Genomic DNA, 14,763 nt, shown 5'->3' with positions numbered 1-14,763 from the left:
TTTGTTATGGATAGATAGATGGATAGATGGATATATAGATAGATGGATAGATGGATAGATGGATAGAGAGATATATAAATAGATAGATGGATGGATGGATATATAGATAGATGGATAGATGGATAGATGGATGGATAGATGGATAGATGGATAGATAGATGGATAGATGGATGGATGGATAGATGGATAGATAGATATATAGATAGATAGATGGATAGACGGATGGATAGATGGATAGATGGATAGATAGATGGATGGATAGATAGATAGATGGATAGATAGATGGATATATAGATGGATAGATAGATGGATGGATAGATAGATTTGTGTATGGATGGATATATGGATAGATAGATGGATAGATGGATAGATAGATAGATAGATGGATAGATAGATAGACGGATGGATAGATGGATAGATAGATGGATAGATAGATGGATAGATAGATAGATAGATAGATAGATAGATGGATAGACGGATGGATAGACGGATGGATAGATGGATAGATGGATAGATGGATAGATGGATAGATGGATAGATGGATAGATGGATAGATGGATAGATGGATAGATAGATAGACAGATGGATAGATGGATAGATAGATAGATAGACGGATGGATAGATGGATAGACAGATGGATAGATAGATAGCTAGATAGATAGATGGATTGACGGATGGATAGATAGATAGATGGATGGATGGATGGATAGATAGATAGATAGATAGATGGATGGATGGATGGATAGATAGATAGATGGATATATAGATGGATAGATGGATAGATGGATAGATAGATAGCTAGATGGATAGATAGATAGATGGATGGATAGATAGATAGATAGATAGACGGATGGATAGATGGATAGATGGATAGATAGTATTTTATTGATCCCAATTTGGGAAATGTTTGTGTTGCAACAGCATAAAAAACAAGGCAATGTACATAAGAGAAATTGAGACACTAGAAATAAACAGCATAAAATAGCATTAAAAAGTTAAAAAAATGTGATCAATATTAAATTGAATATATAAAATGTACAGTGGGAGTTTAAGTCCAGTTATCAAGAGAAGCTATGGAGCAAAGAACAAATGAACAATGAGACAATACCTCCTTACATTTGGTGCTTGGTTGCTGTGTTAATGATTTACTCTCTTTTCTCTCCCTCTTTATTTGTTCCTCCCCTCCCTCACGCCACACCCTGCGCTCACAGTCGCTTTCAGGATCTACGACATGGACAAGGACGGCTACATCTCCAACGGCGAGCTCTTCCAGGTGCTGAAGATGATGGTGGGCAGCAACCTGAAGGACACGCAGCTGCAGCAGATCGTGGACAAAACCATCATCAACGCAGACAGAGACGGAGACGGCAAGATATCCTTCGAAGAGTTCTGTTTAGTAAGTCTGAGACACAGTGGGGTTTTATGGGAGTGGGGCGGTGGGATTTCTACTGATGAAGCATGTTATGGTGGACAAACAACACCAAAACAGCTTTTTGCTTAGGCTCAACAGCTCTGGGTTTTTAGTCTCACACTTGAAATACGATGTAAAGGCTGAACATATAGCCTGGTGACTGCTTGATACATACGATTTGGCATTAAAAAAAATGCTCAGCTAGCACTTGAGGTGAGTATTGGACCAAGCCACGAATCAATTATATTATTTATTCTACAGTTAGGGCATCCAGTTGAAGCTAGTGTAACAATATTTTCAAAGATTACAACTGTAAGATAAACGTATATTTATATTCATAGTCATACAGTCCTGTCAAAAGCCAAACCGGGACAATTTTGAAGATTAATAGCAAAAAGAACCACAGTATATTGATGTAGTCCAAACTAATAATACATATTGATTAAAAAAGGTATAATAATAATAATAATAATATTAAACTGTATTTATATGTTTTAAGTACAAAGTGTATCACAGATCAAATATTTTTTAAAGTATTCATTCTTAATGAATGATGAATTACATGAAGGGCAACATTTAAATAGTATGCAAGACATTAAAACATTAATAAATTCATTTCAGATAAAATGAGGATATGCTTTCCAAAGAGACTTTAAAGGTCACCTATCATGCTATTTTTAGGCAATAGCATAGGTCTCAGATATATAAAAATACATAAAAAACATGGCTATAAAGTGTTTTGCTCAAAATACCAAACAGATGCCATGCCTCATATCCCTCTATTTCACTTCCTGTTTCAAAAGGGCTGATTTGGGGTATAAAGCTTTAAAAAAAAAAAAGATTGATTAAAAAAAAAAAAAGGAGGGGCCTGAGCTCATGCGGGACCCGGCAGCTACTGTCTAAACTAAATACTGCCGTGATGAAACGCCATATCATGGATTATCAAGGATTCTCTCTGAAACAGTTTGGAGCTCAAAGGCTTTCTCTCTTGCCGGTTATACCACAAGGTGAGTTCCTTTTTATTTCCTGCTTCTTCACACACATGCTCTCCAGTACAGGTTAGCTATGAGTGTTAGCGATGCTAATGTAAACACCGACCATATTACGTCCAAAACAGTCGGGCATTGTTTCTGATAGCAACGTTTCTGATAGGGCCGTGGGTCCACATTTCAGATATTACGTCATATCGGACGCAAATCTGGATCAGCTCCGTTGTACCCCCGTTTTTAGAGATTTGGGTACGGAGGAAAAGAGAGAGGGGTTTATTTTCTGACGCTGCGTGAGTTCCCTGACACACCGGGGACACATCTTTATGTATAAAAGACTTCAAAAAGTGCATTTTGCATGATAGGTCCCCTTTAAAGTAGACGTCACTGCTCTTTTGACACAAAAAAAATTATAAGATATCATTTAAACCTGAAAATGTTTAAAAATACTTTCCGCATGTGTCGTTTGAAGCCTGCTTCACCCACATAAAACACACAAGGTAGACAGAGAACCAGGATTCTGCTGATCTGACTAGAATAATAAATGTATTATCTTTTCCCTCCCTCCCTCCCTCCCTCCCTCCCTCCCTCCCTCCGTCTCCTCCCTCCAGGTGGTCGGCGGTCTCGATATACACAAAAAGATGGTGGTGGACGTGTGAGCGCTCCCTGCTCGTCGACCCCCTACCCACCCCCCCCCTCTCCTCCTCAACACTCGCTTTCTCCACCATCTCTGAAGATGTGCTCCAGACGTCCGGCAAAGCGCTCTCTGTGTAACTCAATGGAAGTATTCTCTCTCTCGCTCTCTCTCTCTCTCTCTGAAGCCACTCATTCTGTCAGAAACCACAGGCCTTGTGAAGCCACACTGAAGTGTTATTGAACTGTAATCCTCTCAATAACCAGGTCGTAGCACTTTAAGAGACTGAAGGACTTATAACTGTCATTTTTGGAGAGCAACTCCATTTTTGGATGGGGGGGGGGGGAGAAAGGAAAGGGGCTCATTGGCTTGTTCATAATTCATCCTTTCTTTTTCTTTTTTGTTAATTGTTATTTTTGATATTTATGTTTTTGTTCTTGTCTTTTATAAAGAAACACAAGTATATCTACGGTTGTCTCTTGAAGGGGAAGTGTATAGCATATTATGAACACTTGACTTACAGTACAACAACAAAGTAGGGTATGAAGTGCCAACCAGAACATATCCAGAAACCAGTTCAAGTTATTACCTTTCATCATTCATGTCCCGCAGACCGGCACTCCCTCCAGTCATATTACATGCAAACTACATTTCAGATTTTCCTTCCTCTGTTTTGATTAGACCAGTAAAGCAATCCATGTTTGTCTTTGTCTGCGAGAAGCTAGTGTTAATCATACTTAAGAATGTGTTTATATTGTTGGAGGTTATCCTTGTTTTCCTGTCATGAAATCATAGGTAGATATATTAATGCCAAGAAAATGTCTTTCCAGAAAAAATAATTTGTGGCTGCAAACTGGTTTACTCTCTCATTTAGCAGTGTGCATCCATGAGACAATCTCCAAAGTAAAGAAAGGCTCTGCGTTCACACTGAGATATGTATTTAATGACAAGAGGCTGGATTGACTTGGCTAAGAACTGGAAGATATAGTGTGAATAGTGAGTACATAGCAACTTAAAGGTGGGGTAGGTAATTCACTTCAGAAACACTTTTTGTTATATTCCATTGAATGCTCTTAACATCCCGATAGCAATTAATACATGAAATGCTTTGACAATAAATACATTAAAAAATGTCATCACTGGAAGCCGTGGCGCTGTAAAAAGCACGACCAATCATCTGAGCCGGCCCGGCTAAAATAACTGGATGGCCTACCTGCCTGTCAGCCTTCCATCTCGTGCACAAACTTATCGTGCCCTCATTGGTCATGTGCGCGTTCGTGTGTGTTGGAGGAGGGGCTCTGTAATGAAGGGGCAGATTTTTTCCGGTTGTGTATTTTCAAATTCTAGCGCACTCGAGCTGGTTTCTCCATTCTTACCTACCCTACCTTTAAGAGACTTATCTGCAGGCAGCGTTTTTATAACCATTATCAATGCACGCTCATCTATTACAGCAATTGGAGCTCTTCTGAATATTTTCTCAGTGGACGGGTCAACACTTCAATTCTTACCATGTTGGCATCAGTGTGCAAAGGGATGGGCTGTATACTTTAGTTTTTTTGGAACGTGTCCATTTGGAAAGATGGCTTCCTCTCCCACTTCTTTGTTCTGTCTTTTTCTCCCCTCACACCCAGTAAGACAAACATGGAGAAATTCAACCACATTTTGTATTTATTATAGGAATATGCTTCCTATTATAAACATAATTTTGCTTCTGAGGCCAGCTTCAGGTTTGATCAGCAGTTTTCCAAAAGCTCTGCATCGCCTGGGTCTCCCTGTGCTTGCATGACATGGAAATATATATTTTTTGGTTGTGCATGTAGATCCATTTTTTTGGGAAATAATCCTCTTGTTTACACATGGATGGTGATGTTAATATATTTAAGAATGTAATGGTATACAATATGGATGTTGCCAAACGTTGGTAAATGTACACATACCATGAGAGGTAATCCAAATGAACTGAACTACATGTTTTGTATTTAACCGGGTCAGCCAGATGCTTCTATTCCAGTAAAGGTTGCATATCTGATCCTGTCTCAAACTGCCACACACTGTACTCAGCTTAAAGGGGATATTTTAATGTTTTTCTTTCTTTTGTATATAAGTATTTGTTAAATGCAGTTCTGGCTCTCTGTTCTCTGTATAGTTCAGACCGCGCTTTAGGTTGTAAGTGCTATTTTTCTCAGAGGGACTCGGTTTCTTTTTAGTTTGTGTGGGGATATCTGAAGTTTTTCCTTTTCTCTGCATGCTGCATCTTATGCTGTGGGACTGTTGGAAACTTGATACTGTATGAAATTAAATTCATTTAAATAAACTTTGAAATGTTAAAAGTTTTAGATTTTTCCTTTGGGATGTTATTGACCAGATTGCCTCATGCTCTAATATTGTATTTCAAGGACTTTCCAGGCATAGTTTCCTCAAATTCAAGGACCAAACATTGCATAGTGGGAGACACACTTTAAGGTTATTACATTTCTCCAAGCAGGAAGTGTGTAAAACTGACGCAACTGCGGGAGAAATGCATGCAGACTTTGATCGTTGTATTTTAATCAGATTTTATACAAATTCAAGCACTTTTAATGACTCGTGTCTTTGTGTATTTTAAAAAAACCTTTTAAGGACGTCCTAAAGTTCAAAGTTTCAAAGACCTGTGGAAACCCTGATGATTTCTACATTTGATACACTTCAGTGACACAATCGTACTCATTCGTTAGTGGGGATTGAAATTATTTATTTACACAAACAACCGATATTTGAACTCTGCGTATCCATTTATCCTCATGCTTTGGTTCAACTGATCCAAAAATGTTTCAGCTTAATTCACAGGGCCATAAAAGAGAAACCTAAGGTGACAGTCCAAGAAAAAAAGTCCCAGATCAACGAGGGAATCCCACCAGCCAATGGGGGACAGCAAAACACACACAGCAGCCAATCAGAATCTCTCTGCAGTCCGGCTAGCCACCACCCTGATGTTACCGTAGACCTTTGAAGGTGGGCTTCCTGTCGGGGCAAAAAGGGGTTTAAAGGTCACTTCTCAGCACTGCATGTCGGTACAAAGAGCTCTTAACCAAATACGACATCAACCAAAATCTTGTACTGATTATTCAGCATATAAACATCTTTCTTACCTAAGATTAAGTTACAAATCGCTGTCCGGGCCATCTTGATGTTCTGGAAAGACCCTAAAATGTGAACTTTTCTGTTGAGACACAGAAGAAGGAGTGTTCATCAGTTAAGAGAAACAAGAGATAGACATTTCTCTGAATTTGTACACCAACAAGTTCATTTGAAAGCTAAAAAAGTTCATATATAATGCATGCATTCAAGGAAAAAACAAGCTAAGAATTCACAATTGCCATTAAATAATTATATCAAAATGTTTTTTCGGCATTTAATAAAACCCCGGGGGGGAAAAACAGGCAAAGGTGACTTTTACAGAGAATTTTACAAATATATAATATAATAAAAAATACAATGGAACATGTGTCACAGTTACGGAAAGCAAAACATTTATTTTTAAAGAACTTAAATTAAAGTGGACCTATTATGCTATATTGGAAACATATATTGTAGGGCCATACCTATACAAAACATGTCAGTGTAAAGTTTTTTGCTTAAAATACCAAACACCCTAATTGTAGCCATGCCTCATACTGCTCAAACCCCTCTTTTGCAGCCCTGTTAGAGAAACGCTGATTTTGGGTCCTTAGCTTGAAAAATAATAATAAGAGGAGCTAATGCCTGATCAGAATTCTACCGGAGATAAAGTTAAATTCTGCTGTGATAAAACGCCATCCTGTTCTAAACCACTTCAAGGATTATTTCTGAAATAGTATGGAGCTCAAATGCTTTTTCTCTTGCGGGTTTACCACAAGGTGAGTTCTTTTTTTATTTCCTGCTTTTTAAACACTTGCTCTACAGTACAGGTTAGCTCTGAGTGTTAGCGAGGCTTGCTAATGTAAACAAAGACGAGATTACATCCAAAACACGTCAGGCATTGTTTCTGATAGCAACTCTCCGTGGGTCCACCATCCGAAATTACGTAATATCGGCAGCAAATCTGTATCCGCTCGTTGTACCCCCGTTTTTAAAAGATTTGGGTACGGAGGAAAAGAGAAAGGGTTTTTGACGCTGCGTGAGTTCCCTGACGCACCGGGGACACATTTATGTATGAAAGACATCAAAAAGTGCATTTCGCATGATAGGTCCTCTGTAAATCGTGATTAATAAACATGTTAATACAATTGTATTGGTAAAATGATCTGAAATAATGAAGACTACTCACGTCTCTGCGAGCACAATGCGAGTCTTCGTGACGTTTTCAATGGTGAACTTGGTTTTTCCTCCCTTCCCTGCTATCCTTCCGATGGCTCTGGATAAGTGATCTCCCTTCAGAGGTTTCACTTTAAAGAAAGACACCATGAGAAACAATGAAATACTCACCACGATTTAAGACATTCAGTTCATTTCGTAGCAGGGGACATCAAGTTTTAAAGAGGCAAATATGGATCATGACATCTTACCGTCTGTAACATCAAAGCTTTCAAGGAAAAGCTCATCTAATCTGAGGAGAGCGAGGGAGTCCTGGGGAGAAAAGAGGACGTTTTCATCTTGATTTCAGTCCAAAATGAATCAAACCAATAATGAGATCTAGTCCTAACCCTAAATCTTAACCACTGGCATCTTTATATTGTCTTGACATATAAATGTTGAATATGTTAGCCATGCCAGAGCCATGACATGAAAACATATACATCTTATCAAAACCTTCCATTAGTTCACTTACTTCAACATTGAATCCCAGAATAAACGCTCTAACAAAATCTGAAGCTTTTGTGAGCGAGCCAATGTCCTTTGTGTCTTTGCACGTCTGGAAGAAAGAAGGCATGTTATTAGAATGTTGACAAACTTGTGGGTACCAGAAAGGAATCATTGTAAAAAGGGCCAGTCAACTTCGCCTATATTTAAAGGGTAAACTTACTTTGATTTCAACATGCCTAGTCTTGAGGTTGAATCTAACTTGAAGCTGTAGGTTCTCTACGATGGGGGTGAATATCTTCATCCAGTTTTCCTTCAGGGGGGTGTATCTGTGAGCCGGGACAGCGACTTTGCGCATCTCATCTGCGCCCTGAAACACACACATAACAATCCTCATCGTACTGACACAACATTAACAACAAGTATTACCATTACCATGTACTTTGGTATTAACAATTAAAGCACACTTGTCACTCCTGTGTTTGATTGTGCTTTTTCTACATTTCATTACTGATCCATTAATGTGCAATGCTCATTTTTAAATTGTGGGTGCTCTTATTAGGCCTGTTACTGCTGTGTTTGTTGTGATTTTGAATGCCTGTGATAAACTTTAAAAAATAAACAAAATTGTTACAAAAACAAAAGATGTGTGCATCAAAAGCACTTAGCAATGCAGCAACAATAGGAAAAATAAGAGCAGGTTGATGGCCAACAATATCAGAGATTATAGTTAAACACTGACACTGTATTGTACAGTACAATCAATACATTATTTATAATACTTTAAGTAGTTTGCTAATAATACCTACATGCTCTGACTTATTATTTCCAATGCATGACCAGAACTAGTAATAGAGTAGTTTACGTTGTTGTAAAAGAGATCGGATTACTTCTTTCACCAGTGTTGTGCCATTTATACAACATACAGTGGCTTTATTTAGTGCAGTAAGAAGACCATACTGCGCAAGCGCAAAACTAGTTACTTGCTACTTTGTGAAGGAGACTAATAACATCAAAAAACACGTATTTCTGTTGATATCGAAGAACACACACATAACACATGTATAGAGACAGTTTACTCTTTATTTACCTTTAATTTGTCGCTTGAAATAGGTGGAAACTGCGGTCTCTTGCTCGCCACGGGCGCCTCTGTGTCCATGTCCGCTCCATCTTGTTCACGTTTTCGCTTCTGAGTCTTTTTCGACTTCACCATTGTGAAAGCCTCTGTGTCTTCTTTACTCTCCATGGCAACGCCATCGTCTGGGGTTGGAATTGTTTCAGTGTCCATATCTTAAACTGATATAAAATCCAATTAAACAGCCAAATATTCAGGCAGACTGTGGATACAGAGGCATGTGGATGTCCTCGTGTAACGAAAAGGACCCACAAAGATACAACATTGACGCCTGTAGATAGCAAATTGTAAATGTTCGAATAGTAACAGACAAATATCTCACGTTTGAGTCCTATTCTTTATTTTAAGGCAGTTGAGTGAATGGGTAAATATATGTTGTGTTTAAAATACGTACAATATTTACTTACATTTAACATATTTGTCAGGCATATATTTACACACCCATACGCTCAGCTGTAGGACATTCTCAACCTCATTTGTTTTGGCAGCGAGCTGCATCGGACTTCGGGTTTCTTGGTAGTTTTACAAGAAAAATATACTTTTAACATATTATCAACCAAACAGCTAAGATGTCATCGCCACTAGATAAGCCTCAGATTATTTCGCATATTCAGAAGAGTTTGAACTACACAGTGTTTGACAGTAAATGGATTCCTTGCAGCGCGAAGTTCGTCTGCCTGGGGAACTATGCGAGAGGAACTGGAGTAATGCAGATATATGAAGTGCAGCAAGGAGAGGCTCAGCTTATCAAGGAGGTACAGAACAAGTCAACATTTTACTTTTTGTTTGTCTTTGTCCTATATTTTACTCAGGAAAAGCGCTATGAACCCCGCTTGTGTTGGGGTTAGCTTAGTTAGCCAGAAAAGTCTTGCTAGGTTACTGTCTCCATAGCAACAGGCAATGTTAAGAAAGACAGCCAACGACATTTAGTAGTAATAGTTCAGGCATCTTTTCCCTCGTGGGCTTTATATAATGTATATACCTTTTTATACATATACTGTGTGTGTGTGTGTGTGTGTGGTGTGTGTGTGTGTGTGTGTGTGTGTGTGTGTGTGTGTGTTGTGTGTGTGGTGTGTGTGTGTGTGTGTGTGTGTGTGTGTGTGTGTGTGTGTGTGTGTGGTGTGTGTGTGTGTGTGTGTGTGTGTGTGGTGTGTGTGTGTGTGTGTGTGTGTGTGTGTGTGTGTGTGTGTGTGTGTGTGTGTGTGTGTGTGTGTGTGTGTGTGGTGTGTGTGTGTGTGTGTGTGTGTGTGTGGTGTGTGTGTGTGTGTGTGTGTGTGTGTGTGTGTGTGTGTGTGTGTGTGTGTGACTCTCTGTTACAAGTAAAGTAAAGTGTTAGTCACTTAAAGTATCGAAAGTGAAAGTACTCACTATGCAGAATGACCCATTTCAGAATACTATGTCATATTACTTGAGGATACATTTTATGTGAAATGTTGTCATTACTTTAATGTTGAAGGACAATTTCACCTGAAGTGCACCTGTCCTTCTTAAAGTACTAAATACCAGCCCTACAACATACATCAATGTACAGCAGTGTGTGTGTGTGTGTGTCAACATAAGAACATCAACAGTGTAGAGAAGGCGTGAAAATAAGGATTAATAATGTTATGTAGCATATCTGTACCACGTTTAGGATGGATGAGACCCTGTTCTTAATCATTTGAAGTAATGCTTTTTGGGCAATTGGTTCAATGTCACATTATATATGTGTAGTTTAAACTTCACCTCTCATGTTTCAGCAAGAATTTCCTAAACCAATCAAGTGCGGGACATTCGGGGCCACATCTCTTCAACAAAGACACTTAGCAACTGGGGATTTTGGTGGAAATCTCAATATATGGTATTTATCCACATCCACCTTTATCACACCATCTGTTTATTGCCAGTATTAAAGTGATATGATGAAAGAAAACCATTGTGTGCTAAAGCTGGTTGTCCATTTGAAGATGTTCAAATGGACAACAGTGATTCCCGCAGAAATGAAATATACTTTGGGGGAACGACTCGGGGGGGGGGGGGGGGGGGGTTGATTTGCGGGGGTGCGAATCAACAAAGAACATGATCTATATCAAATTTAAGACAGAAAACTCCACACTGGTATCTGATCGTTAATCACCGGATAACTTTATTTTAACTATATACAAACTGGTGAAATTTAGGAGCGGGGCTAGTCCTGGTGGGCTACCCAGGCTGAGTGACAAGGTGGCATCCAGGAAACTGAAATTTGCAGGTCACTGCCATCGACACCAGGAACTTCCAGCTGGCAAGTTAGTACTCTGGGAGCCAACACACGGGCACCGACCAAGAGGGCGCCCCACGCCAACATACGTGGAGGTGCTGAGGAAGGATGTGGGGGTGGAAAGCTCCACAGAGCTGGCCGGGTGTATGGAGGACCGTGAGGATTGGTGAACCCGTTGGCAAACTCGTCTAAGGACGACCTAGTAGTAGTCCTTGATTGGCTCAAGTTCACACCTTTTTAGGGGCGGGGCTAGTGATGTTGTCCCGGGGATGCTTAGGAGTTGATAAAGGAGATAATCCCACTGACGTCATCATTTGATTCCAAAAGTGGGTCTGGACTCGCGCCCATAGAGGCTGTTTACCAGTATAATGGCTCCCCCCAAAGTATAATTTATGGGTGGCTCCCCCCAAAGTATAATTTATGGTTTTTTAAGTTTTTTTTACTCACTGAGCACTCATTGCCACCAATGCAAATGAGTGCTCACTGAGTAAAAAAAGAAAAAAAACCACACAAATTATACTTTGGGGGGAGCCATTATACTTTGGGGGCCCCCCAAAGTATTAACATGCTGTGGGAATCACTGGACAATTAGTTGTGGAATATGTGAAAGATACATCACTGTCTGACTGAATTGAAAGTGGGGTCACACTGACTCTGTTTTTAAGCTGACTGTTTCCTTCACTGTGGATGCTTCTGTTGTCCACAGGAACCTGGAGGTGCCTGGTACTCCGGTGTTCAGTGTTAAGGCCCACAAAGAGATCATTAATAGTATTGATGGTGTTGGCGGCCTGGGGATCGGTGATGGCGCACCCGAGATAGTCACTGGAAGCAGAGACGGTAAGAGCGATAACAAAGTTTAATGTAGTTTATGAATACAACTTTTCAAAGCAATCGCAAGGGACAGTTTCATCCCATTCATAAGACTGTTAAACACCTGAACTTTTTAAAGAACATCCATAACATTCATCCGTTTGCAACTTATGTAAATCAATATTCCAATTACTTGTAGACTATTCTGCACTACTTCTATTATATTATTTGATTTACTTGCACTATTATCTGTTGTATTGTGTTGCACTGTTGGAGGAGCCTGTGACCTAAGATGTTCCTTGTCATAACTACACTGTAGCTGCTGCACACATGACAATAAAAGCCTTGAATCTTGAAGAGAGCTTAATGTAAAACTCTCTCTGGTGTTACAGGGACAGTAAAGGTGTGGGATACCCGACAGAAGGATTCACCTGTAGCCAACATGGAGCCCGGGGAAGGAGAGACTAAGAGGGACTGCTGGACGGTTGCATTAGGTGTGTGAAATAAAAATCTCTCCAAAACACCAGCCCTGTTTCAAACGTCTGGTTAAGTGTTTTTTAACCATTATGAACGAAAGCACTGTTAATTGTTCCTTTGACCCTTTCATCACAGGTCATGCCTTTAATGATCAGGACCGCTGTGTGTGTGCTGGCTACGACAACGGCGACATCAAACTCTTTGACTTGAGAAACATGTCTCTACGGTGGGAAACCAACATTAAAAACGGGGTGAGGTGAACATAAGAAAACATGTTCTAATAAGTGGGTGTTGATGTTTAACACTTCAGGAGAACATTTTCCTTTTGATTTCTTAAAGTCAGACAGCGTGGCTCCACAGCAAGAACATTACAACCACTTCTGAAGAAAAGGGGAACAAAGTGACTCAGTGAGCGCTGAGAGCAGTCCTCATATTAATACTCATGTTTCTATTCGGACAAACCGTGTAAACATACATTTGTTTTCTCTTGCACTGCTACCTGACTGAATCATAGACACACACTGAGACAGATTTGGAGACAGCTTAAAATGACTTCCCTGCCCATAAAGCCACAGAGGAAGTCTGTATGCATGTTACCCTCACACACCATTTACAAAGCACTGCACTGATTTCAAGAGGCAAGTTAAGGCAAGGCATGTTCATTGATATAGAGAGAGAGTGCTTTATAAAATAAACATTAAAAGTGCAAGAAAAACAAATCATAAACTTCACACTTCAATCCATTTAAAAACATTCATTTACAAATCAAGATAGTTACATTTTGAAGCAAGCTAACATTAAATAAGATTGGTATAAAATACAAGAATAAAAGTTACAGTGCAGTTAAAGATATTAATAATAATTTGCTTTTAAAAAGGCAGAAGCAAATATGAATCTTTTCGGCCTTGGTTCAAAAGAAGTGAGAGCTGAAGCGGACCTGCAGTATTTGGAGAATTTTCCGCAGATATATGGAGCATAATAACTGAACACTGCTTCACCATGTTAGCTTTTACTCTGGGGATAGAACGCCTTCTCTTATTCATCACCTCCATGAACTCACCAGGGGTTTTTACGTCCATTTCAACACACATTCTGTTGTAAGGATAATAGTTTTTGGTGAATGTCCAGCGAGTGACGGTTATGTTTTCTTGCATCATGGCCAGGTATGCTGCGTGGAGTTTGACAGGAAAGACATCAACATGAATAAACTGGTTGCCACGTCACTGGAGGGAAAATTCCACGTCTTTGACATGAGGACCCAACACCCCACCAAGGGCTTCAGCTCCGTCTCAGAAAAGGTAATTGACCCGGGCGCAGACGGATGTTTGGCTCCCCCGAATGGGAAAAATGTCAAACGGTTATTATAATTATTATTATTTTTACATTTGCGTGGTACAGAGGGGAAAATCGTTTTGGCCGTTTTCACAGCTGAAAGTGTTTGGGGTCGTGTTTGTCTAATATTCTCTGGGGCTTTGTGACACCGGGCCGGTCAGCAGAGAGAAGTGGGGCTTTGTGACACCGGGCCGGTCAGCAGAGAGAAGTGGGGCTTTGTGACACCGGGCCGGTCAGCAGAGAGAAGTGGGGATTGTTTCTATCATTATGCGAAACACCTTAAAACAGTAGAACAAACTGGCAAGTGGATTCTGAAGCTAGTATGTATGCTATAAGTTTGAGTTAAAGTAGGATATAGTTGTTTTATTATTACAGGGGGTCCGCGAGGTGATTAAAAGTTGATCAATCAATTTAGTGAAAATGAAGGCTATTAAAAAGTATTAAACGGCATTTCCAAGGTATTACATTTTGTAGCTTGTTTTCAATAAGTATATAAATGGTCCAAAGAGGTTGGTCTCTACAGTCTGCCTGAATGTAATCATTGCGTAGGTGTGTAGTGTGATTCTGTGTAGTTTATTTATGGCATCCCGTTGGATGTGACGTCATCTGAACAGGACGTCGCACGCTCACTGCTTGATAGCGCAAAGGTCCGTTTACGCCGGTTGCTAAGCAACATCGTTATGGGGAAATGCAAGTCTGCGTCCAAATGGTTGGAAGATAAGGAGGAAGGACGATCAATACTGTATATAGTCAATGTGAGGTGAAGTGTGTCGTCAAGGTAACCGGTTAAAACTCAAAGTGGCGATGAGGTCTTAAAATGTATGGAAAGGGTCTTAAAAAAGGTCTTGAAATGAATTACATCTGACTTCAACATTCCTGCATATACCTTGATGTGTGCTATAAGTTTGAGTTAAAGTAGGATATAGTTGTTTTATTATTGTCTCTTTTCCATGGCATCATAGTTATGTGATTAATAACCAC

At 39.7% G+C, this 14,763-nt stretch overlaps 3 protein-coding genes across 4 annotated transcripts in view; 2 read left to right on the top strand and 1 right to left on the bottom strand.

Moving 5' to 3' along the window:
* The window catches only part of ppp3r1a (protein phosphatase 3, regulatory subunit B, alpha a), a 33,163-nt gene extending 27,798 nt beyond the window's left edge, over window positions 1-5,365 (top strand). The window contains exons 5-6 of the mRNA XM_034209965.1: window positions 1,212-1,396; window positions 3,009-5,365. Coding sequence (XP_034065856.1) covers window positions 1,212-1,396; window positions 3,009-3,056 — 233 coding nt within the window. The 3' untranslated portion in view covers window positions 3,057-5,365. The remainder of the gene's footprint in view (window positions 1-1,211; window positions 1,397-3,008) is intronic.
* A 376-nt stretch (window positions 5,366-5,741) lies between these two features.
* pno1 (partner of NOB1 homolog) lies at window positions 5,742-9,186 on the bottom strand. The gene is made up of 7 exons (XM_034209972.1): window positions 8,880-9,186; window positions 8,013-8,159; window positions 7,818-7,901; window positions 7,555-7,615; window positions 7,317-7,434; window positions 6,160-6,230; window positions 5,742-6,031 (listed from the first exon to the last, which is right to left on the bottom strand). The coding sequence occupies exons 1-7, from the start codon at window positions 9,075-9,077 to the stop codon at window positions 5,964-5,966; spliced, it is 747 nt and encodes a 248-aa protein (XP_034065863.1). The 5' UTR covers window positions 9,078-9,186; the 3' UTR covers window positions 5,742-5,963.
* Window positions 9,187-9,359: 173 nt separating this feature from the next.
* wdr92 (WD repeat domain 92) overlaps window positions 9,360-14,763 on the top strand; it is a 7,307-nt gene continuing 1,903 nt past the window's right edge. Inside the window, exons 1-6 of one of the 2 annotated variants that reach the window (XM_034209971.1) lie at window positions 9,360-9,679; window positions 10,664-10,764; window positions 11,870-12,000; window positions 12,366-12,467; window positions 12,586-12,701; window positions 13,614-13,748. In XM_034209971.1, coding sequence (XP_034065862.1) covers window positions 9,494-9,679; window positions 10,664-10,764; window positions 11,870-12,000; window positions 12,366-12,467; window positions 12,586-12,701; window positions 13,614-13,748 — 771 coding nt within the window. In that variant the 5' untranslated portion in view covers window positions 9,360-9,493. The remainder of the gene's footprint in view (window positions 9,680-10,663; window positions 10,765-11,869; window positions 12,001-12,365; window positions 12,468-12,585; window positions 12,702-13,613; window positions 13,749-14,763) is intronic. The other variant, XM_034209969.1, reaches the window with a different exon arrangement.

This window comes from Gymnodraco acuticeps, unplaced genomic scaffold (genome assembly GCF_902827175.1).
Source record: "Gymnodraco acuticeps unplaced genomic scaffold, fGymAcu1.1, whole genome shotgun sequence".
NCBI lineage: Eukaryota > Metazoa > Chordata > Actinopteri > Perciformes > Bathydraconidae > Gymnodraco > Gymnodraco acuticeps.
Note: the sequence above shows the minus strand (reverse complement) of the source record. Positions and strands in the feature narration are given on the sequence as shown.

What these genes read in the sequence shown, in the direction of transcription:
- pno1 (XM_034209972.1), bottom strand. Translation starts at nt 9,077, where the DNA reads ATGGACACTGAAACAATTCCAACCCCAGACGATGGCGTTGCCATGGAG. An exon ending in CGCATTGTGCTCGCAGAGAC is followed by an intron (nt 6,231 to 7,316) that starts GTGAGTAGTCTT and finishes GTGTCTCAACAG; the next exon opens with AAAAGTTCACATTTTAGGGT. An exon ending in GATTTGTAACTTAATCTTAG is followed by an intron (nt 6,032 to 6,159) that starts GTAAGAAAGATG and finishes TTGCCCCGACAG; the next exon opens with GAAGCCCACCTTCAAAGGTC.